The sequence below is a fragment of the Sprattus sprattus genome (assembly GCF_963457725.1).
Source record: "Sprattus sprattus genome assembly, chromosome: 12".
Taxonomy (NCBI): domain Eukaryota; kingdom Metazoa; phylum Chordata; class Actinopteri; order Clupeiformes; family Clupeidae; genus Sprattus; species Sprattus sprattus.
In genome coordinates, this window is record NC_137910.1 from 7,847,211 (window position 1) to 7,874,344 (window position 27,134).

General features: G+C 43.4%; 1 protein-coding gene across 1 annotated transcript; it reads right to left on the minus strand.

Moving 5' to 3' along the window:
- On the minus strand, positions 1–26,149 carry vit (vitrin). The gene is made up of 23 exons (XM_080849272.1): positions 26,097–26,149; positions 19,705–19,798; positions 19,011–19,076; positions 18,759–18,915; positions 18,177–18,310; positions 17,539–17,616; positions 16,855–17,076; positions 16,072–16,119; positions 15,475–15,507; positions 15,272–15,325; positions 13,014–13,076; positions 11,862–11,924; positions 9,104–9,178; positions 8,723–8,785; positions 8,115–8,177; positions 7,149–7,211; positions 6,590–6,637; positions 6,135–6,200; positions 5,405–5,552; positions 4,560–4,663; positions 3,000–3,226; positions 2,140–2,653; positions 1–1,280 (listed from the first exon to the last, which is right to left on the minus strand). The coding sequence occupies exons 2-23, from the start codon at positions 19,736–19,738 to the stop codon at positions 1,102–1,104; spliced, it is 2,502 nt and encodes an 833-aa protein (XP_080705398.1). The 5' UTR covers positions 19,739–19,798; positions 26,097–26,149; the 3' UTR covers positions 1–1,101.
- Positions 26,150–27,134: the final 985 nt, after the last annotated feature.

A 27,134-nucleotide genomic window follows, 5' to 3' on the forward strand; every position in this document is an offset into this window, starting at 1 on the left:
AGCAATATCAAACAGAGTACAACAACATAAATGTACTATAATTATTGCTCATCAAATAAAACAGACCTATAACTGATCTTACATAATCTCTTTTATTACAAATCGTATTACATTTTTAATCATTTTTGGCAACTTTTAAAAATTACAAGCAAAACAAGCATATGTACAAACTGGACAACTGGACAAAATTACAAAAAACACATTACATTGAGTGAAAAAGGCGGTTGGTCTTTTAAAAATTCCTGAGGGACTATGAGTATTGTTTAAGTATAAATTATTGAGTATAAAATAAGTGTGGTATGACAGTTGTGGCCAAGAGCAAAAGCGTAGTTATCTCACAGGCCAAGCGTTAGGCAAGGATACCTTAATGTTCTGATTTAAACACGTGAAGATGGCATAAGCATTATTTTTTTTTAATGTTAAAAGGACACCCTAGATTTGTTTTTCTCTAAGTTTCCAACATTTCACTTCAAATCTCTCCTGAGAGACATCTACTGACACTGTGGAGGGTAAACACTCTGTTCTGTTGGTTTTGCTGTCCAGTAAATTGGATAAATTAGCCATAATCATCTCTCTATGCTCTATGCATCTTACAGTAGTTTGTCATCTCATTCTGAGCTATTCTGAACTGTGAGACAAACAGGACCGTCAAACTGCTGGAGAGAATGTTATAGTTTAGCATCTTAATACCTATTTAAATATGTAAATGCGGTTATTTTTGTACAGTTTTAACTTTTCCTGCTCAGTAATTTTGCCCTGTTCTGACTTCCCTAAATGCCCCTCCATCCAAAGCTTCCTCTCCAAAAAAATGATGTACCACAGCAATGCAAAGCAGCTTTGCAACTAACACTCCACACATCTACAATCCACACCTCATACTCCTGCTTTCTACACGTAACACTTTCTTTCTTCCCTGAAACGATACACCCATATGAAATGTTTGAGTTCAAGGAGAGGCAATAGTGTGCTTTTACTGGATGATTCTGTGATGTTTGCATCTTTTCTTTCAACCGAGTCATGGAACGGCAGAGGATCTTTTAGTGTTGGTTCACCGTCCCATCCCTGTTACCCACAGTTCCTTGCAAGAGTCCCGAGGTGTGCTCAGTTTCGAGGCTGGGAGTTGAACTCCTGGCAGATGTTCTGTATGATCTTGGGCACAAATTTGTACAGGTTATCAAACTCGTCCACGAAGAAGGAGTGCTCCTTGTCTGGATCTGTAGCAATGTACTCCAATTCATCCTGCGCGGCCCAGGCAATGCCAATGGAGTAAGCGATCACACCTTGACACAAACAATGAAGAAACAAACAAGTATTGGTGTGGTGATCTACACAAGTAATAAAAACTATTTGCTCAAGTAAAAAATTCTCTGTGTCTCTGAGTCTGATCAAATAGTTATAATTACTAAATATATAACATATCTCCAGACTACTTAATTTACTGAAATAAAATGGTGAAATATGTTTTCAAAATAAGAGCTACATCACCTCAGGAGGACCTTATGTGTGAAAAAAGTAAACAGCCAAATGAGGAAAGCCACAAACCAAAACACATCTGTGCCGTATTGTGTTGTGGGTCACAATAGAAGAATCTCTTAACCACACATCTTCTCCTCTTTAACAGTGTTTGAATTTTGGTCTCTCCTAAGGAGGATTTTGTGCTGCCCCTCACAGCTCTCACCTCTCATCTTTGACATTTATTAGACCACAGCAATGAAACATCTAACACAAATACTGTACAATCAACACTCCACACCCCCTCACATAACATGTTCCTCATGGCGTCCTTTCCAGATGTTTTCTTGTTTCCTACCATTTTACATTACATAAACAAAACTCTTCAAACATTCCAATATTTGTTATCAAATCAAATCCCCTCTCTCTTCTGTCACCTCTCCTGACACTTTGATGTTTGATCACAGCAATGCAACCCAACACAGGTTTGCAACTCACACACATACATTCCATACCTTTGCACTCAGCATCTCCTCACCACATGTCCCACCCTTGACATTTTATGTTTGTTAATCCTCATCACTTTAGATGAAATCCAATCTCCCATCTCTCCCCTTTGATATTGAATGTTTGACCACAACCCCCCCCCCCCCATTTCTGAATGAAATCCCTTCCCTCTTCTCTCACCTTTGCGCTGGACGGCTAGCGCTGGCGCCCTGACATCGTCATAGGAACGGCCATCAGTGATGACGATCATGATCTTGCGCTTGTTGGGTTTGGATTTGCTGAAGAGCTGCTCAGCGGCGAAGGTGATGGCTGCCCCCGTGCTGGTTCCGCCGCTCCAGTAGTTGATGCGCTTGATGGCGTTGAGCAGCTCGGCCTTGTTATTATGCTGGCCGAACGCAAACTCGAGCCGCTGCTCGTAGGTATACTGGACGGCGCCCACGCGCGTGTCCGTGTCGGAGATCTCGAACTCGCGCGTCACGTTGGCCACAAACTGCAACACGGTACGGAAGTTGCCCGTACCCACGCTGCTTGAGCCATCAATGACGAAGGCAATATCGTTGGCATTCAGGCACGTCTTGCTGCACACCAATCGGTCTGTGTCACAGATGCGCTTGACGAGAGGCTGCACAGCTTTACGCAGACCAAACCAGCTGGAGACAGGCAGGGAGAAGTAGCCATTGGCCCGGCAGACTGCCTAGAAATGGACAGCAACCACTTGGAATTAATATACATTTACAAAAAGCTGACCTGCAGCTCTACCTGAAGTGAGAAGATCTGCTAAATCCACTACAACAATTTTCTCTAGAAATATGAAGATAGTTGAAAGGCCCCTTATAGTTGGAAAACACTACATGTCATACCTTTGTCACATGGTAGCTTGGGGTTCTTAATACTGTAGCGACTTTGTCTCAAGGGCAGTGTAATAAAAAAAATGACCTAGTGAGCCAAATCCCACCAGAACTACGAGACTAACCATTCTCTAAAAGAACATCAGAAGGGATGTTACGCAAAAAAAATATTGCAATCTTATTATATCATACCTTATCCACAAAACCTGGCTCCACCACATTTTGTTTCTCATTCTCATCTGGACCCTCAATGGTGACGAAGAAGATGTTGATCCCACCCTCTCTGGCTAGCCTGGAGGCCTCCTCCACCTTGTCGGTGGGCCAGCCATCCACCAGCACCACAGCCACGTTCGGCGCTCCGCCACGGTTGCCATTGGTATCGCTGAAGTAATGCTTGGTGATGTAGTTAAGGGCCTTCCCTGTTTCAACACAAGGGGGCAGCAAAAGGATACAGTCCTGTTCAGATTACAAACTCCCAATAGACAGATGTGTGTTTATAACGTGGCAGTAGTTCCCGTTTCGTACTCTCTGCCATAAATAAATAAATAAAAGTGTCCGCTAAATGACTAAATGTAAATTGACCTTCATTAGGAATAACAATGTATAAAAGAAAAAGAGCTACAAAGAGCTACAATCTCCACTATAGGAACTACAACTCACCTCAATGTGCACAGTCATTGGATTTGGTTTTAATGGAAAAACTTGAATGTTAAGTTCTTCTAAACAAAAACTAACTTTCACAAATGAAAAAAATGGAAAATCCCAAATCTTTTAATCTGAGGCCAATGGTCAGTCATAGCAGAAAATAATCAACAATCTTGATCTGGGCCATTTCATTTAGGGGGAATATCAGCTTTGAACCACTGTAATCTTTTTAAACAAACACAAAATGGTGTGCTAGGCTCGAGAAAATAACCCATTTTATTTTGGATTACAAGCTCACAGCGCTCCTTTATATACGTCATGGTAACACGTCCCTGGTAAGAGGCTGCATCTGTTGTGTGGCATTTGAGTCAAACCCAGAGGAAGCCGCCACTAAGATGCCAAAGTGCCACCAGTGCATAAATTGCCCCCCGTGGTGGATGAAACCCAAGGTCTCGGTTAGCTTACTTGGGGAGAAAAAATTCACCCCTCTGGCTACCAAACATGCAATTTACCAAACAGTTTCTGAATCAAATTTAGATTTAATTCCTAGCCCACATGTGCGTAGATGGTAAAAGGGCCATCTCAACCATGTGATAATTGCACCCTTTCACTTTCACACTGCAGTGGGTCTTGCTGAGTATCGGCATCCCAGTCGGATGGCATGTGTCTAACATTATCAACATATCACATCAGCTCCCATCAGCGGGGTACCTCTCTCTCTCTCTCTCTCTCGCTCTCTGTCTCTCTCTCTCGATCTCGCTCTCTCTCTCTTGCTCTCTATTTAGCAATCTATCTCTCGTTTGCCTGTCTCTCTCTCTCTCTCTCTCCCTATTTAGCAATCTATCTCTCGTTCTGCATGCCTGTCTCTCTCTCTCTCTCTCTCTCTTGACCCTCTCTCTCTCTCTCTCTCTCTCTCTTTCTCTCTCTCTCTATTTAGCAATCTATCTCTCTTTCTGCATGCCTGTCTTTCTCTCTCTCACAGCGATGTCACTAAGCTCTCTCTTGGTGCCTCTTTCTTTCTTTTTCTTCTCTCGCACTCTTTCTTTTCCTCTCTGCCTCTTCATCTCTTTGTCTCTCTCTCTCTCTGTCTGTCTCTCTCACACTTACCCACATTGGACAGGCCTCCCTTCTGCGTGATCTTCTCCACAGCTGGCTTGAGCTCCCGGGAGCTGGCATAGGCCCTCAGGTTGAACTCAGTCACTGGGTCATCTCTACCGGAGAGGGACAACGGAGTAACAACATGGACAAGATGAGGAATGTATGTATGTCACACTGTCTGTCTGAGCCCCAAAGGAAACCTATCAGACTGACATCACATCAACCGCATCCCCCCCACCCCCAGCTCCGCACCCCCCCAAACTTTGATCTTTTTTACGGTCTCAAGGGTTGCCGTCAGGCTGTCTGCCAGGATCATCTCTCTGGGGGAGGGGGGTGTTGGGGGGTAGGAGCATAGCCGAGGCGCCTCCAGACTGGGCCTCACAGGTAATGACGCAGACCTGGATCTGGGAACCTTCCTGCTGCCCAGACTGGAGCTCCCTCAGGAGGGGATCTGATCCTGTTCTGGCCTGGTCTGGCCCTGATTTCTGGGGGGCTCAACTAGGTGTGGATGAGCTCTGCTTGTTTGTGTCAAGTACGGTGTGCTGGTATGTGTCTTCAGGAAAATGCTAGTCAGCCCTGAGAAACAATAACTTACTCTGCAAGTGAAAGAAAAAAAAAGAAATTCTAAAGAGACCCAAAAATAGACTCTTTTTTTCTAGAAGGCCAATCCAACACCAATCCAAACTAAAGTAAACTAAGGACACATATTTATTCTATGAAACATTTCCCAAGGTCTCTGACCCTCTTAGCTGTGCATTGCGAGAGATCAGCTCTAGAAGCTGTTATGAACCTTACTGACTTCACTAAATTCACCAAAACCCTTCATGTGTAAAGGGTAGGCTAGTGGAACATACCCATACTGGATGATTCCCATTATGGGGCCAGCCACCCCAACATCCAGCGCCTGAGATACCTCGCCCATGAAGTCCTTCTGGATCTGAAAGCGCCTTTTCCCAATGCTCCAGCTGCCGTCCATAAGGAAAGCAATGTCCACTTTACAGTCTGTGAGATAGACAAAACAAATCAGTCACATTTCACACTTAAGCTTATACTCTTTTATATTATATATTCTGAAGCCTCAGAGGATGCATTTGCCACAATCCTATTGCCTGAGGTTGACTGAGCTGTAATGTTATAACACATAACGCACAGCCTGGCCTCTATCAGTGTGATCCTGAAGGAGGTTAAACCATTCCTGTAACACATGCAGAGACATAACCCTAAAACAAGCTTTGTCAAGACACAAAGTTATGAGGGTTAGGTAAATCAAATCAAACTTTATTTGTACGGCGCATTTCATACACAAAGGTAACACAATGCGCCTCACAGTAGGAAAGAAGGAAAATAAAGGGGGGGGGGGGGGGGTTACAAATACTTGTAAGGAGACATAGATAGATAAATAAGTAAACGTTCCATAAATGTAAAATAGATACATTTTACATGATAACAGGGCATCACATGACAACAGGGCATCACATAACGCATGTCAACAGGCAGGGCATCATTTCATAGGTAGCATTTCCATAGAGGCAGACAAGAAATCGAGGTACGCAATTAAGCTAGGTATAAAACGATCTGACGTACTTGGATCTCCCTGGGACACAGGCTCAGGGGCTCTGGGTAAGGAGTCCTGCTCGCGCACATTGAAGCCTGTAAGATAAAGGGGGGTATTAGATACCAGAGGAACTGCTGACCACACTGTCTCTCACCACTTCTTACCCATTGCCCATGCCCCCTTTGGGAGCAGTGTTATTGTACATGGCTAATTGCTTTTTTTAGACTTAGAGCGAGTGTGTTGGACCAAAAGCTCTGGAGTAATATAGAATGACCCTTACGAAGACTGACAGACAGAGAACAGTAGAGAAACAAAATGGCGGCGGAAAGCTACAGTTTCACCATTGGCTTGAGGCACCTCTGGTGTCCCAGCGTACTGACAAATTGCTGGAACAGGAGAGGTGATTCTGTTGGATGCCGGGCGGGTCGGAGATGGGGGTGGGGGAGGGAGGTTGGTTGAGCAGCGACAGTGCAAGCCACCTCACCTGGGTCGAAAGGATTTACTTCGGGTTTCCAGGCATCCAGCGGCTCCACTGTGTTGACAATAGCATACAGGCTTGAGTTACCAAAGTCCTGGATCACTACATCAAATCCCTAAGCAGCTTGCACAGCAGCACCCATTGTGTGTGTGTGTGTGTGTGTGTGTGTGTGTGTGTGTGTGTGTGTGTTTGTGTGTGTGTTTGTGTGTGTGTGTGTGTGCGGCGTATGTGTGTCTGTTTGTCTGTGTGTGTGTGTGTGTGTGTGTGTGTGTGTGTGTGTGTGTGTGTGTGTGTGTGTGTGTGTGTGTGTGTGTGTGTGTGTGTGTACAAGTGTGAAAGTAGCAAGGAAAATTCCAAGATTAAAATCCTTTGTTGACAAAACGCCATTAGTATTTTGCATGAGCCCACAGTGTTTAAAAGACGGCAATAAAGCAATTGCCATTATGCCTTACGCAAGCCTGCAAAAGCGTTTATATAGTCATAATAAAGACATCCATGGTCCATAACTGTGAATATGACTCTAGGATTAAAGTATGACGGGGTGGCAAAAGTCAGAGATACCCACCTCTCGTGTGTGTCGTCTCAGGAAGCAATTTACGAGCGGTGTCTGTCTCAGGGCCTCGAGGGGCTGAAAATACAGAGAAGGAAAAAGTCAAGGAACGGGAGTCGCCATCTGTAATCTCTTCACGTTGGGAATTATAGAGCAACAAGGAGTCGAATGATAAGCCAAACTATGCCACAGCCGTTGCACCCTTTTCAGTTTCTCATTTAGATTGCAGCACTGGTGTCTTTATTTATTTATTTATACGGGCGTGCTCAAAACAGCCTCATCCGTTGATTCCGCCTAGAAATAAATCATTTCATTTAAATGCCATGACAGTGTTGCATGCAGAATGAAGTGAACGGCCTGTAATTATCCTCAGACTTTAACTGACAGGATGCCATTTGGTGTCTTGTCATTGTTCCATGTGTGGCTTTTCTGGGCTTCCTTGATTTGTAGCTTGTTCAATGGTATTGGTATGAATGGGGATGCTAAAAACAGAGGAGGCCCTTGAAGTTTAACCTACTTAGCTGCGAATTCTCACGATACTCAGAGTAACTCAGGCCACTCTGAAGACTGCATTGCAAACCCAGCTGTTCAAATTTTAAACTATAAAACCCTGAGACACATGAAGAAGTTAACTCCTGTTTCTCAAAGAGCTCAACTCTTGTATAAACAGACGGCGAACAACATCACCTCACGGTGTGTCTTTTACCACTGGCATCTCCAGCATGTAATTAACACTTCAAAAGATGTTTAGAAAGCTGACTCCTATTAGAGACATTCTTAATGTCCAAGATAGACCAGATTCCTTCCACTTCCCACCACTGGTTTTGATTTCGTCTCGGTGCAACATCACTAATCACTGAACATGGTTATGCCCGCATTCCTATTCCTCACCACACAACAGTATCACACAAAAGAAGCATACAATATAATGGTAGAACAAAGAGATAAACAGAGGTCTTTTTTAAAAGAAAGGATACTTACGATACTGTCCAATGTTATAATACCATCTCTCATAGTCTGTGATATCAGGCCGTGCATCCCGGCCTAGAGGAAGAAAGCCCGCCATTTCAAATGCATTGAGTTAGTGCTGCTGATAGTGACAGGTGATTGGTTGTTGTTTTAACTGTGCCCAACCAATTACAAAGCATCAGGAAGAGGTGACCTTTTCCATGGCATGCCCATATGGCTTCCATACACTGTGCTTTGCACACAAGTGTGCATGTGTTAAGTGTGTTTGACATATGGGCAGCACATTGGCACACATTTAAACATCTTGAAAGGTACAGTCATGGACTACAATCGCAGCGTGACGGAACGGAACATATATTCCGCAAATAAGCTGCAGATACTGTCATGTATATCAATGCCTTTGGACATGATATAGTATATACACACACACACACATGCACAAGTACAGACGCAAACTCTCTCACGCGGAGACACACACTGACACATCCACGGACCGAACCAAATGTAGATGCACTCTCAGTTGTGTTGAACCATGTCTTTTCAACAAGATGTGACATCTACTGTATTGGCCTCAGTGTTAGAGTCAGTGTTGGGGAAAGTGTGTTCAAGTGTTCCCTTACCCGTGGTCTCTGCTCCATCCCCCTCAGTCCAAGAGTAGCCCATATCTGGAGAGTGATTAATATCTGAACATAGAGAGGGCAGGCATGAATGGAGCCATTTAGGCACAATACTGTAAGTGATCTGGGAATAACTTGCTAATGACAAACATTCACATCTAGCGGAATCCAATTCATTTTAGTTTTATCTTTCTTTAGATTATGTTTAGATTAATTTATATGAAGTGCATTTCACTTTATATCGCTGCCCTCATAAATTAACTTACATTTAGTTTAATCATCATTTTAGAATCATTTAATGCGACGTTTATGGGTTTCTTTGGGCTACTTGTTTGCTGTAGGGGGGAAAAGAAAGAGGCTTTTCCTCAGGGTTGGCAGTGTTACCTGTCGGTCGCCTAGCTCCAGGATACCAATCAGGTCGTGGGTAGCCGTAGGGAGGCCAATCCCTTCTAGCAAAAGCTGCAAGGGGGAGATTAGAAAGCTGCTTGTCAAGCATCCCGCCAGCATGGCACAGGTTTACGCCACCAAACACTCATTACCGGAGAACACTTGTGTTACTCCACAACATAAGCCAAGGCTCAAGCATCAGGCCACACAGAGGATGTGACTGAGTTCAGCTTGGTGTGGTTTTGTTGTTGTTTTCTTACTGTTGTGTCTGCAGTGTAGCAGCTAAAGAGCACCGTGCCAAAGGGATATCGCAAGGATTGGTGTGCATTCATGAGAGTATGTCTTATGCTTTAAGGGCTAGTTTCCTGCACTTACCATCCTGTAGTGGCTGCCTGCACCCTCAAGAGAGTTGCAGTGGTGGTAGCCAAACGGGACAGGCATGAAGACACCATGAATGAACCCTTGCCCCATCCACAGCCCGTAATTCCTCCAACGTCCGGAGCATTAACCCCTCTCATACGCACAAGCGCTCTGGCTATCATATCAACAGCAAACCATGAGAGCCCAGCAAACCAAAACAACAGCGAGAGAAAAAAAAAGGAAAAGCCTTTCCATTTCTGTCCACCCCCTCTCCCCACCCGTCCAACCCGCCCCCTACCTCCCCCCAGCCTGCCCTCCACTCTCCCACAGTCCAAGAGAAGTCACTGATGAGGTTCTTAGATCAACACTCGCCCACGGGCCACTGGCTCCTACAGTGGCAGCCACTGATGCATGCTGGTGTTGACTGTGTGCGTCCCGCTTAAATCAGGCTCGGCGCACCCCTGCCGCCAGCCAGCCAAGCGTGGTTGAGCTCGGGCTGTTTGAGGGGCTAGGCAGGGTCCTGGCCCCTCTGCTGCTGCAACTGCAGTCACCACCGACTGCAGAGCACTGCTGTGTTTGTGTGGGTGAGTGTGTGTGTGTGTGTGTGTGTGTGTGTGTGTGTGTGTGTGTGTGTGTGTGTGTGCGTGCGTGCGTGCGTGCGTGCGTGCGTGCGTGCGTGTGTGTGTGTGTGTGTGTGTGTGTGTGTGTGTGTGTGTGTGTGTGTGTGTGTGTGTGTGTGTGTGTGTGTGTGTGCGTGCGTGTATGACTCGACCCAGAGACAGAAGAGCTCCTTTGGCGCCTCCCAAAGCCCTGGCATCAGGGATGGGATGGCATGGAACAGGCTGCCCAGAAAGCAGACAGACACACAGACATTTCTTTCTCTGCCAAGTTTGCTGTCTGTGTCTTGAGCTGCTTGGAGTGGAACAGACTGAGACAGGGGTGCAAACTCATCAGGGAGAATAAGGTGACAAAGATGTGAAACCTTCTCGGGTAAGCCAATCAGAGGCAGAGTAGGGAGGGTCATGCCCTTCACCATCCTAGGAATGTATATATGCCTCCTCGCAGATTACTTACAGTACCAGTCAAAAGTTTGGACACACCTGATCATTTTTTGAGAAGTTTGTTCTTTACTTTTATTATTTTCTACATGGTAGATAACACTTATTTTGTTTAGTACATAATTCCATATGTGTTCTTTTGTAGATTAAATGTCTTCAGTATTAATCTACAATGTAGAAAATAAGAAAAGTAAGGAAAACAATTCTCCAAAAAATTAAAAGTGTGTCCAAACTTTTGACTGGTACTGTATATGAGACTAGAACCTTTTGCCAATTCACGTGGATGACCTATTATGAGGTAAAAACAGCGACACTTTCCTGACAAAGGAGTTCCCTCAAAGTCTATATAGAGTCGTAAGAGGAAAGGTTCTTAAAATAATCCCATTGGAAACATTTTCTATAGAAAAATTACAGTAGCAAAGATTGTTCTTTCAAGATAAAAAAAAAAAAAAAAAAAAAAAGACTAAACATCATAATTTGTAGACATACTGTATCTGTCGGGTGTTGCCTTTCAGTTGAAAGAGGTTGATGAAAATGTTCAATGTTATTTACAATCTTCCTCACATCTTAATTTCAATTCAAAAGAATTATGGACTTTCTAAGAGACATCCTGCAGTTTAGGAAGAATGTGAAGTCAGCTTGGGTACACCACAAAATTGTTGAGTAGAGAGAGTATCCCTAGTTTTTATTGAGTAGGAGGACATAAAACATGGTTTGAGACTTCGTAGGATATTAAAGATCCAAACCTTGCCTTCCACACAAACAATGTTTAAAAATAAACTGCCACTTGGGTAACTCTTAACGGCCTTTGAATTCTGCAGCTGTCAGCCGTAGCATATTGCATTCATTTGGTAAAGGGTCATAAAAGAGGTGAAATCAGATGGACTCTATTACAGGTTATTACAGAAAGAAGATCCTGTGACCTCATTGAAGACAATGAAAAAAGTCAGTCAATGAACATTATACAAGCACAAAACAGAATCTTTCAGTAAAAGCTCATGGATTTGTACCTATACACGCTAATGTTCACGCTAATGACTTCTTCAATTATGACATTTCTGTTCCATCATGTTTGTAACCACCCATGCCTCCTTTCCATTTCCAATTACAATAAGCCTGACCTGCCATTTTAAGTCCAGCTTTCGGAATTATGCTTTCAAAGCACAAGAGGAAATGACATTTGCTTTCCATTTTATTGGGCATGTTGAAATCGATCACCTTTACTGGGATCTTTTGTAGGCGCACTAATCCTTAGCAGGGGCACACTGTTTTAATGTGTGTGCCTTTTGATGTTCCGCTCATGCGGTCACGCCCCTGACCATTCTGCACATACTTACTGGGGTTGGTCTGGACGGGCTGCTGGTTCCTCTCAGGCTGAGCCGGCTGCACTCTGTTGAAACCTGGTTACCAATGTGAAACAGGCGGAGAAAGAGAGAGAGAGAGAGAGAGAGAGAGAGAGAGAGAGAGAGAGAGAGAGAGGGAGAGAGGGAGAGAGTGAGAGACAGGGAGGGAGAAACAGAAGGAGTGAAGTAGGGCAAGGGCGAGAGAAAGAGGGAGACAGATTGAGAGAGGGAGAGAACGTAAAGCAGAAAGAGGAATAGAGGGTGGAAGAGAGAGAGGGAGAGAAAGGTAGAGAGGAGGCCAGAGTAAGAGAGAAAGAGATATAGTGAATGAAGGCAGGCAGGGAGAGAGAGAGAGAGAGAGAGAGAGAGAGAGAGAGATACAGAGGGAGGGGTGAGGGGTAGGGAGACAGATAAAGAAGGAGAGATTGAAGGGGTGGAGGAGACAGAGAGATTAATGGCTGGACCACAGCTGTTTCCTTTGAGGGTGCAGGGGGAGCTGCTCTCCCACTGTGATCTCCAGTGATCTCAGAAGCATGCTGACATATGCTTACTGTCTTTCAAACAAAAACACCTTCACATCAAGAGTTGTGTAGACATAATGCTTTACTTAAGCACCTCTTGACTAGTATTAGTGAGTGCTCTTGTTAACATGAACATAGATTGTGTTGATAGATCAATGTTACATCAATTCAAGCTTAAACAGACCTGATATGTCAATAAACATTAGAAACACTAAGTCATACCGAAAACGGTAGCAACTACCGGGGTGGGTATCCCTGCCACAGGTCAAGACGTGATATACAGCTCCACCTCCTCCAGAGGTCTGCACTCCACAGTCAACCATCTCCCTGACTCACCTGCCTGGAGGCCTCTGCCCAGTTCAAAGGGCACACACGCACTAAAATGGCGAGATTTATGGTAACTCTCAAAGGTGTCCCTGAAGGAAAAGTCCTGTTCAACACTGAATTGGGCAGGGATCCTTCCCTGATTTCGATTACACAGCCTTACATCATGACTGAAGCATCATGCTTATATAGTATGTGAGATCAGGTGAATGTCACAGAATCATCCAGAAAAGCTAAGCCTTCTGAAGCTAAAGCACACGTGTTTGTCTGGAGAGAGTGCTGAGATAGGAGAGGTGCTGACCTGGCCCAGAGGGAGATGCTGGTTGTCTCCTTACTGCAGGGCCAGCTTCTGGTCTTCTCAGACCTGCCACAGAGAAACATGGTCAGTTTTATGTTGTGTCTTTCGGCTGCTATCTCTTGGAACTTCACTTGGATCTTTCACCATAAGGCTAACATAGCCATGTCATAATCATGTCACTGTAGGGGCCACAGACTATGTTATATCATAACAATGGCATATTGTGTAACTGTCATGATAGCTCTCAGGTATGTTTTGTGTTATTACAATTATGGATTAATTACGGTTAATTATACAACAGTTATTAGAACAGATCTGGTTGAACGATATATTCATTTCTGATTGGACAAGAGGCCTTCCATGAGTAAGGATATCCTGGAACAACCTTACTCAGACTCTTCACTGCTAGTAATCATATCGCTAGTATAATTTAACATGGTCAACTAACAACAACATACAACGTCAACATACAACATAAACATTCCATTATTTTAAAGTGAGAGAGCAGAATGGCAGGCAGCGATTTTATACTATTAGATTTATCAGTTTTAGAGTGAGTAAAGGGAGCAAATGGAGAAAGGGGAATGTACAAACGAACATGTAAAGTGAAGACAGGTGAGTGTTCAAATTAACAAGCACAATTAGCCTTTCTGACTCAACTTGGGAATGCATGACTCCAAAAACCCATGTTGGAACTATTTTTGGGGGGCGGAAAATGAATAGACAAAATGGAAAGGTAACACTTTATTTGAAGGGGTGTGCATAAGGCTGACATAACATCGTCATAACTATGACATGACAACTGTCATGAACACGAATGAGTCTTTATGAATGTTTATCACTGCTGTAATTAGGTCGGCAAATTATATAATTTCTAATGTCAAATTGTCATAACAAAGAAGTTGTCAGGCTTTGTTATCTCAGTAAATGTCAACTTGTCAACCAAAAATGGCATAATTTACCGAATGACACTTAATGAAAACAGTCATAAACATTTCTTTGTGTTCTTGACAGGTGTCATGTCATGGTTATGATGGTGTCATGTCATGCTTTATGCACACCCCTTCAAATAAAGTTAACCTAATGGAAATAAAGGAAAGAAAACACAATCTGATGTCTTCAAATTCAAGTCGGTAGTAAAACTGTTACACATACAATATAACACTTCCGTTCCTGGGGTTGGTAAAGGATATCCTCACGGCTGTGATGACTTGCAATACTAGGCCTCTGGCCTCATGCCTACCGCCGAATCACAGCCATGAGGATGTCCTTTACCAACCTCACTCTCAATCATGTCATATTGCTTCATTATAGCACTAAGGCATCTCCATGACATGTCTATCACATTTCTATGTACATCTTATGACAGTGGATTAATGTGGCATCTGCATTTTTAATTTACAGTACTAGCCATCATTCGGTATAATCCCAGATATATTCCTTGATGAGTTAATTTTTTATAGTTTTACAGTTGTGCCACCTACCTCTTCTTTATGTTCTTATTTTCCATTTATGTAGTAAACAATTTCAAATGATGTGAAATATCAGTATTTACAGGGCAGCAAGCATACTGTATGTATCTGTATAGTGAGTGCTCCCAGGGAATATCTACTGAATGTGAATAGGAAACAGTAAACAAGTATATTCATTGCTATTGAAGAGTTCTGTGTAGCTATAAAAAAGGCATATGGCCAGGACTCTACTTCATCTTCACACAAGTGACACAAATCAGTCACACACGTCAACACTGACGATTGAGTGCATCACGCTTTTCAGCCACGTTTTTTGTATACACAGAAGCACTGTGTCTCCTTAGGTGTGTGGTGGTGTGTGAGGACCATTCATAGGCTTTTCCATATGTCTGGCAGCACTCGGGGAAGTGCTGGACAGGTGTCAAAAGCTTTGAAACAGGAGGATTTGAGGAACACACACACCAAAAGAAAGGGAAAAAAAGAAGAAAAAAAAAGAGTGGTGTTAGTTTTAGACAGGAAGGTGGACGTTCCAAGTCAGCAGGCTGGCTTAACGGGAAAAACAAAACAAAAACAGGACCGATCATGTCCAGGATATTAAACATTTTGTTGCTGCTCATTGAAATGAGACAGCTGTTCACATAGAGAGTAGAGACACCATGCAGAGCAGAAGGGTTTGAATCCAGCTATTAAAAAGGAACAAGACAAAATAGACAGTGGATTTGTCTCAGAAACAGGCCTTGATTTCAGGAATGACAAGGACGTTATTAGGATGGTGCGAGAGGGATTTACCTGTATTTGGTCTAGGTGAAAACCGATTCGCAATGGCTGAGCTCCCTCTGAATGCTTTGAAGAAATTTTAATGTCAGATTAGTTTTTACCTTTGGTGGCAACGGAGGACTCAAAACAATATTGTCACTGAACAAGAGTCTGCACTTTCCCCTTGAGAGGTAATTGAGCGTCAGTTGAAGACGTGGATGCAGGACAGGACATACCTTGAGCTTTTCCATGACCACTTTGTGACTGTCCTACAGCGAATATTGAGAACAAGAAGTTTGTTCATGTGCAGTACTGGATTGCTGAGGTTCAGTTACTTTAGAATGCTTAAGTGCTTAAACGTGTAAAGCCTTACTTGTAATTTTAACAAAAATTATGCAAAACACTACAAACATTAATGTACCATACTCTAAAGAATGCAACGCATGCAAATCCCGTTTTCAACTAGCCTTGCAATGTCATACAACATCTACTTCATGCAAAAACACTACGACTTCAGACTAAACTGAGACCGGTAGTTCCACAAATGCAAATATTGGTGGAAATTGAGATATATCACATTATGTGAAGTTACTACTACCTCAGAAAATGGCTATGATAACATTTATGGAAGATTGTTTTTGAGAAAGCATTCAGAAATATCCGAATGGATATGATAACACTGAGTTGTGGACTGGAACACATATGACTGACAGAAGACCACCACCAGTGGTAAACAAGAGTGAGGGAGTAACTGTGATACCCAAATGCCCCAGAGTCTCCCAAAAACCACAAGCACGTCGGCGGCCCATCACACCATCACTGACTGAACTTACTTGCACTGGCTGGTGATGCTAAGGACGAAAAGTAGGGGTGGGCGCTGCCTGGAGCGGAGAGAGAGAGAAATGGGATTTAAGAAGGGAGAGAGAGAGAGAGAGAGAGAGAGAGAGAGAGGAAGAGAGAGAGAGAGGGAACGAGTGAGTAGAGAGAGCGAGAGAGAGAGAGAGAGAGAGAAAGAGAGAGAGAGAGGGAACGAGTGAGTAGAGAGAGAGAGAGAGAGAGAGGGAACGAGTGAGTAGAGAGAGAGAGAGAGAGAGAGGCAGAAAGATGAGTTAGAGACAGATAGGGAGAGAAAGCAAGAAAGAGAGAGAGAGAGAGAGGTAAAAAACATAGAAAGAGAAGGTGAAGAGAGAGACGAAGAAGGGGATAGAGTGTGGGAGAGAGAGAGAAAAAGAGAGAAGGTGTCCTGATGTCTCGAAGCTGAGGGTTGTGAGGGTGTTCTACACCACGCCATTTAAAAAGACATTTTGTTTGTTGTGTTTGTATGATTTTAGACCATATCAGCCAAATACAAACGCAAATTCAAACAAAATCCGTCCGAGTAATGACCATTTTATAGTACGCACAGGATGGGCATTACTGGCCGGGACTGAAGGTTTGAAAAGATAAGTTAGGATGTTACACAGATCTTGCTTCAAATCCAACCAGTACTGATACAATCCTCCACAAAGCAAGCAGAGATCCATTCACTGCATTGGGTGTAAAAGCATATACACTCAGGTGCAATGAATGAGAGTTAAAAATGCGAAATGAGTACCTCAGGTGTGTATGCAACCCACCTGCATCTCGGACTTTATGCACAGCGGCGCGTGGTTTGGCCGTGGTCGTTGTGGTTGTGGGCAGGGTGGTTGTGGGGGTCTCAGTGGTGGCGGGCGTTGTCGGGGGCGTGGTTGCAGCAGCAGCTGTGGTGGTTGGCTCTGCCGCGCCTGTTGTCATTGGCTCTGCCACTGTTGTCGCTGGCAACACGGAGGAGGCAGGCGGCGCTTTGGCTTCCTTCTGGCCTGCGGGGTGACAGATGGGGAGAGAGGCAAAAATAAGCTTCTACACTGACTCCACTGTTTCACTGCATTCCTGGAGGCAGGCCTGGGAGGCACGGATTCACCCTCGACCTCTGCATCCTGAGGACAGCAAGCGCACACAGCCCACAGCACACAGCACTTTCATCTGTGCTACCAGCCAAAGTGGAAGAGGGCAAAAGACACTCTCTCTTTCTGGAGTGTATCTATACTTAGATATTTAGTGCAGAGCGCTAAGAAAACAGAAGTGAATTCAGCTCGGTTGTTCTTTTTTTGTTGTTCACACAATGTTCAAAAGCTTTTGTTGTACATTTGGTGTGTCTGTGTTGTCAACAATGTTTCAATGTTCATCTTTCAATATAATATTACAATTGCTAACGATTAAGATGGATAAGATTGATCCTTAAACCAGCTGTTCCCTGGGATTATCACCCATCTCTCTCTTACCAGTTTTCACGGTAGTGGGTCTTGATGGGCCGTAGTCCAGACTAGTGGGATAGATGACACCTTTCTTTGGTTTACCCACTGGCAAGAGACAAAACCTTTAATAATCACACTGCACTACAAATCTCATTTTACTTTACAGTGATACAGTGATGATGGAAAAGTGTTCAAGGCACATTTGATGACCTATGCGTAGCTCTTAAAAACCAGCATTCCTTTTAAAAACATCAGCCTCAAGGCCCTTCTCTGACATGCTATGATAGTAAAGTCTTTTTAAAAGTTCAATAAAAACAGAAGATGTGCCTCGGGCCATTTTCCCTCCCATCTTTAAAATTGATTGACCTACACATCCATCTTTTATGGTAAGGTAAATCACCCACTCATATAGCACAGCCCTAGATTCTTTTTTTAGATTTTAGTCATAAAGTAGACGCTTTTATCCAAAGCGACTTACAAGGATGTATACACATTTTATATTTTTACACTGATGACACACTGCACATCAGGAGCAATTAGGGGTTCAGTGTCTTCCTCAAGGACGCTTCGACAGGGAATCGAACTAGTAACCTTCAGAGCGACTTCTCTGCCTGCTGTACCACTAGATATTTCCTGAAGCAGGAGAGAAGGGAGATTTCACCCACCTGAAACAGTGAAGGACTCCCTCCAGTTGGGAAGAGACAGAGAGCGGATGCCATTGGCCAGGCTACCCTTGTAGGACGCCTGTCCAGCCATCTTCCTCACAATCACCTTCCCTCCCGCGTTAGTGATGACGCCACTGAGGAAAAGACCCAGACACACACAAAGTAGACCTATTTGACATCTACAGTAAAATGGACATTGTTGACATACACTCCTGAAAACCTTACAAGCCATGCACACACCCTCTCTTGACAAACACCAATTCAAGGTAATTTAATATGATGCAATTTTTAAATAATGTGCATCATTCCAACTCAAACAACCAATTATCTTGTCATTTTAAATTTGAGACTGCTGAAAACCTCAGAGGCAACTATGCATCTACAGTACCACCCACTCTCTCAAGCCATGACGAGTAAAGTTCAATTTCTAAAATCAGGTCCTTAACTCTATCTCAATGGCAAAAACCTTGTATCTTGTAAAGTCAAAATCTGGCTGTAATGTCCACTTTGGCAACAAAACTAAAAACCATGAAGAAGCCCTTCTCAAAGGGACTACTGCATCATTGCAGCACCCACAATTACCTGTGGATGGCAGCGTTGCAAATACTGGAGATGGAGGCAAACACTCCTGTCCCGTACACCCTCTGCTTGGTCTCCTTGCAGTTGGCTGGACATTTGGCAATGAATTCTGGGAGGCTGATCTTGCCTGCCCGTACGTCACACTCGATCGAAGGTATCACTACAGATGAGGGAACAGATATATGGTAGGTTATACATGAGCAGATCTGAGTACAGTCTTTTGGCAGACAGCTGTTGGAATACAGAGTAAAGTACCTTGTTTGGGCTTCTTGTTCTTTTGACCACTGGGCTTTGCCAGACTACCACAGGTGACCAGAATGACTAAACAGAGAAGAAAAAGTTCCATGAGACAGCACCGAAGAAAGAGCCTGTTGTTATGATACATCAGTCTCACTCAGAGTAGTATTTTGAAAACACATTTAACATGTTGTGGTTGCTGAGGTATTCTTTGCTATTGTAATGTTACCCGCAAAACAAATGCTTTGATGTGCCAACTCCTTTCTTTTGTAATAATGGTTTCCAATTGTTCTTTACAGTTTTATATACAGGTTATCTTCTCTCCCATTCTACCACACAGAACAATACAATATAGGCCTAGTGGCTTACATTTGATATGATTCAATTAGGTTCAGTTATGAATTTCTGTTCATTAAATTGTAAAATGTTCAGGTAAAAAGTTCTCACAAGGTTAACCCTACATTACTGTCTGTACAACAACTAGAAAAAAAGAAATGTTCTTACCTGTTGTTTGACATTATTTTATAAACCAGCATGTGGAATTGCAACATAGCATCACTAGCTTACATAGGGGTAATTAATTAAGACAATGTTTTAACAATGGCTATGAAACAAGACCAAGAAAACCATTGACTATCATAAACTACGGTAAGCCACATAAGTTAATGTTTTTAATATGAAAGCACGACAACCATACACTATTTAAGCATACCAACACAGATGACTGTTAGCGGTGCTTTGAGCATCTTTGCAGACAGGAAGAGAAGGCTAGTCAGCAAAGTATCTTGGGGTCTCCTCACTCCAACCTACAGGGGAAACACCAGATGAATCATCTCCTTTTAAATATATGAGTGGAAGTGTCAAACAGTGGAACTGAATGTCAGATAGCGTATGCTCCGAAACACCCGAAACATCTTGACAATTCCTTCTGTTAGGCAAGTTTCAGGCAGAGAACAGCAAATAATCTATAGAGGGATTTTAATTTCCTGAGAAAGCCGCTATGTATTCTCACAATTATATTTAGCTGCCTATTGAATCTTTAAAACTGTCTTTAACCAAAAAAGACTCTATTGTAAGGATTAAGGCAAGAAGCCAGAGATTGTCAGTTGAAGAGTGAAGGTCGTGAAGAACTTTCTGAGTCAGATCTTTTCGCCAGGGTCTAGCATCATTAAATATTCGTAGGGAATCAGATCTTTATCTCTCTATTCATATTCATGTCATGCTTTCTGTTTGCATGAGCTTGAAAGAGCAGCTGACTCTGGATCAGAGCTGGCTTGATTCTGGCCAAGATATGACCCAATCCACTAGATCTAAACCAGGTCAGAGCTCCAGCAATCCCATTAAGCCACAAACTCTGCACCCCACATGGTTCAGGCCCAGCACCCAAAACACTAAACTAATCTGGCAACCATCTGCGCCTTCTTCCAGTCATGGGGTACCCAGGCCTGCTCCTAGATGTCTGTGCCCCAGCAGGGTGTCGGTGCTCCACACACACACATATAAGCTGTGACATACAGTATGCAATTCCCTTCCTTCTCATAAGCTAAATCAAGTGTACAAGGTTAGGATTCGAACCTCTCTTTAAAGGAGAGAAGAGGGGGGATTCACAGATCTGCTACAGACATATTTATAAACGAATGCACTGTTAGACATTTGTGTAGCAACATTACAGCACAAATGGAAATGGTCACTCCAGGTAAATTCAGCAAAACTGGTTCTTGTCAGTTAGCGACTAATCTAGCAAATTGTGTCTGGTGTGTCCCTGCATGGTTGCAAAAATCAGCTGTAGACAGGCTGCATAAAATATGTCCTTTGCTCACCCCTGCAGTAGGCGTATTAGTTAACACACAGTTGCCTTATCTTCAGAGAATCTGCAGAAGATAACAGATCATTTTGCTGTTTGTGCTTGAGCTGTGTTTGAATAAACCCATTATGGAAAACGTCCCACAAACAGAATGACAACACTCTGCTGTGTTTCCTATTCCCTATTACTCAGTGGTGTTCCTAATAGACGTCTTGGGCATGTGCAGACAGAACCATCCCAGCGCTCTCAGTTTCATACCAGCAGAAACGCTCCCTCTATGACAACAGTATCCCAGGTGATCACGGAGATGTTGCCTTGTTTTCATTTCCATTCCAAGGAAGAGTTTATGACTCTGGAGCAAACCGTATGATTGGCTGTTCCACCAGCCAGGCTAAAGTATAGAGCTGAGAGACGTCAGGGAAAGTCCTCTACTTGCTCCTACATCTCACAGAGATTAGGTTCGCAGACAGCCATAATACCCGGCAGGGCAGGTCAGCATATTTCGACAGTTGGGACACAACAAGCGAGGCCTGCAATTTAGCCCTCTGCTATCCCTGTTATGAATGGTATGCTGAACTGTGTCTCGCACAGTCCGGTCCTGTCTCCCACACGGGGCATATGACGGCAGGTTAAAGATGATTAAATATGCTCACGTGCTCTGCCTTTGACCCTAATACTTCAAGAACTGCTAAGGAATGAGCCACTGGCCTCAAGATATACTCTTGCTCAGGGACGTTAGTATATTTAGATAAATAAACACTGGAGATTTATGGGTCGCATAGACATACATATGAAATTCACAACTTTCTTAATGTTACCAGGTTTCTATAAACTATTTATAGAACTTTTATAAACTATTTATAGGTTTCTATAATGTCTGTTTATGTTTTTACACTGTAGCAATCATATACTACAAAATATATTTTCTTTTAACACAGATTCTTCCCCAAAAAGACAGCAGACCAAATGCATGTATTAGCCAACACTTACACAAAAACAGTTATGGATTCTAAATGGCATTTTAATAATTCTTCCAATAAGACATACTGAGGGACCCTCCTTGAGAGAGTGCGTGTCATTTGAGATGACCAATTCTGCCATTTCTTAGACACGTTTCCTTGGTGATAGATTATTCCACTCTCTTCCACCAGTGCTCTCTGTCATTGCAATAAACATGATCTAACGCCAGTCCGATCCTTTCATCTTTGGAAACATGTGCAGTAACACACCCCTGCAGTTTGCGCTGTGACACAAACATTACCGCCCCGTATCATGTGTCGTCATTAAGGCTTCTCCGATAAACAACGAAGCAAATACAGCTGCAACACCTAATGCCACGGGCTATGGGCTATGATGATGAATGGCGGGTACAGTAACATTTTTATGGTCTGAGATGTTATAAGGTCAATGGCATGATATATTGTCATGCATGACATTATTACGAGACACATGATATGTGAACAGAGAAACATTAGCAGGTTATTTACAAGCTCAATCTTTGGCAGCTTTTTTATTGGACCAATAATGAATTTTGGATCAAATTAATTTTGACATTCAACTGGGAGAGCAGGTCTGGTAAGCTTTAAGTGTACATAACAAGCCCCAAATGCATCTCTCAAATACCTTTCTTTTAATACGCAGTGTGGAAAAAGCCATCTTTGTTTGGAAAAAGCTGACAGTATGCCTTTCAAGGTCTTCCAGAAATTGGGAAAGTGTCTGGACAAGCTGTGGCAGTCCATAAAATGAAGACCTACTGATTCCGAGTGCCAAGTCAGGTCATTCCACCGAGAAGGAAACTACAAAAGCCAAACACCTGTCATTATATCAACAGAAAATCCTTCTGTTTGTTCAGACTTCCCTTTCTTCAAACTAAGAAAGGGAAAAAAAAAGATGGTGGCACGAACACACTAAATTGAATCAACCAAATAAACTCCCCATGGGGGTTTCCTGGGATTAAGGCACAGAGGGGTGAGAGCAACAGGTCGGGGAAAGCCAATCAAAACAGGCAGAAGGCTTCCTGGGTGGCAGGGCCCTCCTGGGAGTGGAGAAGGGAGGGAGGAGAGTACCAGCATTGTGGAGTATAAAGGGAGGAAGCACAATCTCACCAGCTGTCTCACCAGTTGTGCTGTGGGCTGGCAGCGCACCCTAAACTCCTCCCAAACACGTCTGAAGGAGTACATGTTTGTTTAAAAGGGGATAAAAAATAAATTAAAAAACAATCACAGTGTACATAACCATTGAACTGAAGAGCTGCCCATGAACAAACATGACATTGAAAGGTCAAGTGCTCAAGGCTCCTCTGATCATTCCACTGGGCTCTTTGATTTGAGCTTTCGGTCTGCCTCAGACCATGATACTGATCCAAGGCACTTCTTTTCTCTTTTACATCTGGTGTGATGATTCCTCTCACATCACAGCGTTCTGTGTGATTGCACTTGATCACTTGCGTTAGTGAAGGATATCAGGCAATGTGCACACTCTTAAATGCGTATCACACATTGCTACTCACTACTTGATATCATGCAGGAACCGTTTTTTTCTCCTTTTAGTCTTGTGGACCTAATGCTCCAGGTTTTTAAGCCCATTTAAAGCTCTGTCCGCTTTGAACTCTCCTGAGCTCTACAATCTTGTATCACAAGACCAAGCTGTGCAATACATGGCATTGAAATGTTGGAGAGGTAAGTTGTTTCTCATTGAAATACCACTAAGCCTCTCTCCCAAGTCTCTTATAATCATTTGGGCGCCACAGTTAGCAGTAAGCACAAACACATGCTTTATGTACAGCGTAAAATAAAGAACAGGATGTTTTAACCCAGTTTCACATTGTCTGGTGGCAACTTGATCCCATTCACTGTGACTGCTCCTGCCCAGGTTAAATAAGCAAGCAAACTGTCCCCATTGTCCACAGATGTCCCTGGATAAGATAACGACTAAAAGGACAAAAGAAGAGGACCCGCCGGGATAGCCAGGACTTGTCAAAACACACACAAGACTGAACCATTGCAAGTGTGAGAAAAGATGGGTGCACTTGCACCTTGGAACACCTGGAAACCACCATGCAGGTGCTCACACATACACACACACACACGCGCATGCACACAAAAACACACACACACACACACACACACACACACACACGCGCGCACACACACACACACGCGCACATAAATACATACCCAATGTGTACACGGTGCACGGCTGATTTCATATAGCTTTCACTATCAATGTCATCATAATTCCCTCTGATTACCGCCCCAAATCACAAACACAAAACCCAGTCCAACTCATAGAAATGCCATCCCCTTATCCAGAAAACCACTGACCCTGGGACAGCTCTGACCCTGATCTGGCTCAGCTCCATCAGACCTAGGCTAAATCAGGGTGCCATCACCATGCCACCCATCATCAGCTGAGTACATTTGAAAGGATGATAAATAGTAGTACACCTTTGGCACCATCAGTGATGCACACACACACACACACACACACACACACACACACACACACACACACACACACACACACACACACACACACACACGTCCCATTGGCCCATTGGCTTCACCTGAGGCATTAACTGACTGATTAACTGCATTTTAATTGACTTTTGATCACTTTTTATAAAGGTGTACTCTTCAATTTGAATCACATACACTTGCTGACAAATTCAACAAATTGCTTCTCAGAGTCCTCTAGCTGTTCATTCCATGCCATCCATCATCAGCTGAGTAGGTATCTGGACTGCCCCCTCCAGTCTATAGGTGATAATGAGAGCTGAAGCAGTAGACCCTAAGCATAAAGGTTTAACTCCGGTGCAATCAAAACAGTGGCAATACACTGCAACCAAATTTTTCCAGACAGTAGCTGTCTTCTGAGCGGATCTAGCCCTGACCTGGTGCACGGCAGATGTATAGGCCAAATCTGTTCAAGGGCATTTAAATTATCCTTAAAGATCGAGCCAATCAAATTACACCCAAGCCTTCCATCCTCCAGAAGCACTGTGTTGCTTGGCTGGGACTGTTTGTTTTCCAGTGGAAGTTTTTTTTTAGTGCCATACAGTGAATGAACAGCTAGAGGACTGTGAGAAGCAATTTGTTGAATTTGTCACCAAGTGTATGTGATTCAAATTGCGGAGTACACCTTTATAAAAAGTGATCAAAAGTCACAATTAAAATGCAGTTAATCAGTCAGTTAATGCCTCAGATGAAGCAAATGGGACCAATGGGTGTGTGTGTGTGTGTGTGTGTGTGTGTGGGGGGGGGGGGGGGGGGGGTGCATCACTGATGGTGCCTACTATTATGCCTATACTATTTATCATCCTTTCAAATCAGCAGACAAGACTGGTTGACTGGTTACAACAAATCAGTGTAATCAGTGACTCAGTCTCAATGGAAGAATGTCAATAGTGTTCATGCTTTCCATGTGGAGGACAATGGAGAACTTCATCCTAGATGAGGAATTTTGGATGCTGCAAAGTCAAACGTGTCTAAACAATCCCACTGTTTTTGTTTAGAATGTCCAATCACTTGCACCCTTTAATGTACGTCATTTAAAAAAGGCATCATTGAAATAAGGCACCATTAAGTCTGTATTTGGTTTATGCTTGGCTCTGTCACGTTCTGCAAGTCCCATCAGGCTTTCGCCCTGGTCATATCCAATTGAAGTGAGAGTGTAAATTGTAGCCCCAGGGGAAACCCCACTGAGACAACTAATATTTGTTTGGTGGCACTGAAAGTGGGAAAGCCCCTTTTGTCGTCGTGTGTGTGCATGCATACGATTATAATTGTGTGAATTAAATAGCATTTACATAAAATTCGACCAGTCATCATTCGTCCGTTTAAACTAGGCGTCCCGTGCTCTCCTAAGCGCATGCATGTCAGATATGATTTTCCGCCGTTAAGGGCTGGAAATAACCGTCAGAAATTCTTTCAATTGAACGGAGTTTGAAAAATATGGCTTAAGGCAGTGGTTCAAGTCCGTACTAGTTAACAGTACAACAGCACTCGAGATCATAAACCCATTCAACCGCGCCGTAAACCGGCAAATAGGTAAATGAGTTGGCAGTAGTTAATATTATTGTATTAATAAACTCTTCAGGACTAAACAGGATAACCGTCTTGGTGTGAACCTTATAAGTGTATCCTTAATATGACAGTGTGGGACATCTCGCAGTTTCTGATGTTGAGACAGACTGAATTATCCGAGCTTGTCCATTAAGACCAGAAACCTACCCTAACCACATGAAACGTGGTTAAGAAAGGAGTTAAAGAGTTAAATCTATACTCCGTTGTCAGACTTACCTATACGCTGAAGCAATGATGCTCCAAGACTTTTCAGGTAAAGCTCAAATTCCTACGGCTCATAAAACTCCCATTCGCATAGCTGTAGTTCAGGAGAATATCGAGTGCTGTTAATCCCGCGTGTTGCACCGCCAGCACACCTTAAAGATTGTGTTTGCCTGCACAGTGATCTAAAGTTCTCATTATAGTGGGAAAGGGAGCAGGCGAAAGTAACTCCCTCTGCCCGGCCCACTAGCCGCAGAAATACCTCAGCAATCAAGTGCAAGCGCCAAGGGCAGGACATGAAGAGATGTAGAGTTGACTTACAAATACATGATTAGAGGCAATACATTATAACAGTGCGCAGAACACCAACTGTCATGCTGTCTTGTGCAGACAAATTCGGCCATTCACTGCAAATGTCTAAACTCTTTGAAGCCTAATGCTTATAATTGAGGCTGCATTCAACTTGGGAGACAACTCAGGCAATACCACACCATTACAGAGAGATTTAAGGTTCAATTGTTTTGTCATTACGCTTTGTATCATAGTTTTATATGTGTAGTTTTGTAATATTTAGGCTACTTTATTTTCTTCAGCCAGAATTTGCAGAACACTGTCTGTTTCCATACCATGGGCAGGTTCAAAGAGTGCCATGTTGTTGAGTGTTATAACACAGGGGCATCCACTGTTTGCTAGTAGCTCCTCCTTCGACAGCCACTCTCCAAATTGAGTAAACTCTGGTAGGTGCGACAAATCAACGTAAATCTCTTCATGTCAGCATGCTGGGGGAAGTAAGAACCCCCATTCCCACCACCATCCACCTCGAGAGTAAAACCTCATTAACCCACTGCCTCACAGTTATCTCCAGCCTTACCAAGCACCTGGGCTCACAATGACGGACCATACAAACTGGAGCTGTTATGGGCTACCAAAAGTAGACGCAGGTGTACAGGGCAGGCACTTCCCTACAATTTTGATTTACTGGTCCTAGTAGGGACTCCGCAGAATTGGCACACAGTTGAGTAATTATGGCCCAGCTACACAGAGTGGCCACTC

Coding starts and splice junctions, on each gene's coding strand:
- vit (XM_080849272.1), bottom strand. CDS start 19,738: ATGCTCAAAGCACCGCTAACAGTCATCTGTGTTG. Junction 13,077..15,271: donor TTCACCTAGACCAAATACAG/GTAAATCCCTCT, acceptor TCTCTGTGGCAG/GTCTGAGAAGACCAGAAGCT. Junction 1,281..2,139: donor GCTAGCCGTCCAGCGCAAAG/GTGAGAGAAGAG, acceptor GTTTGTGTCAAG/GTGTGATCGCTTACTCCATT.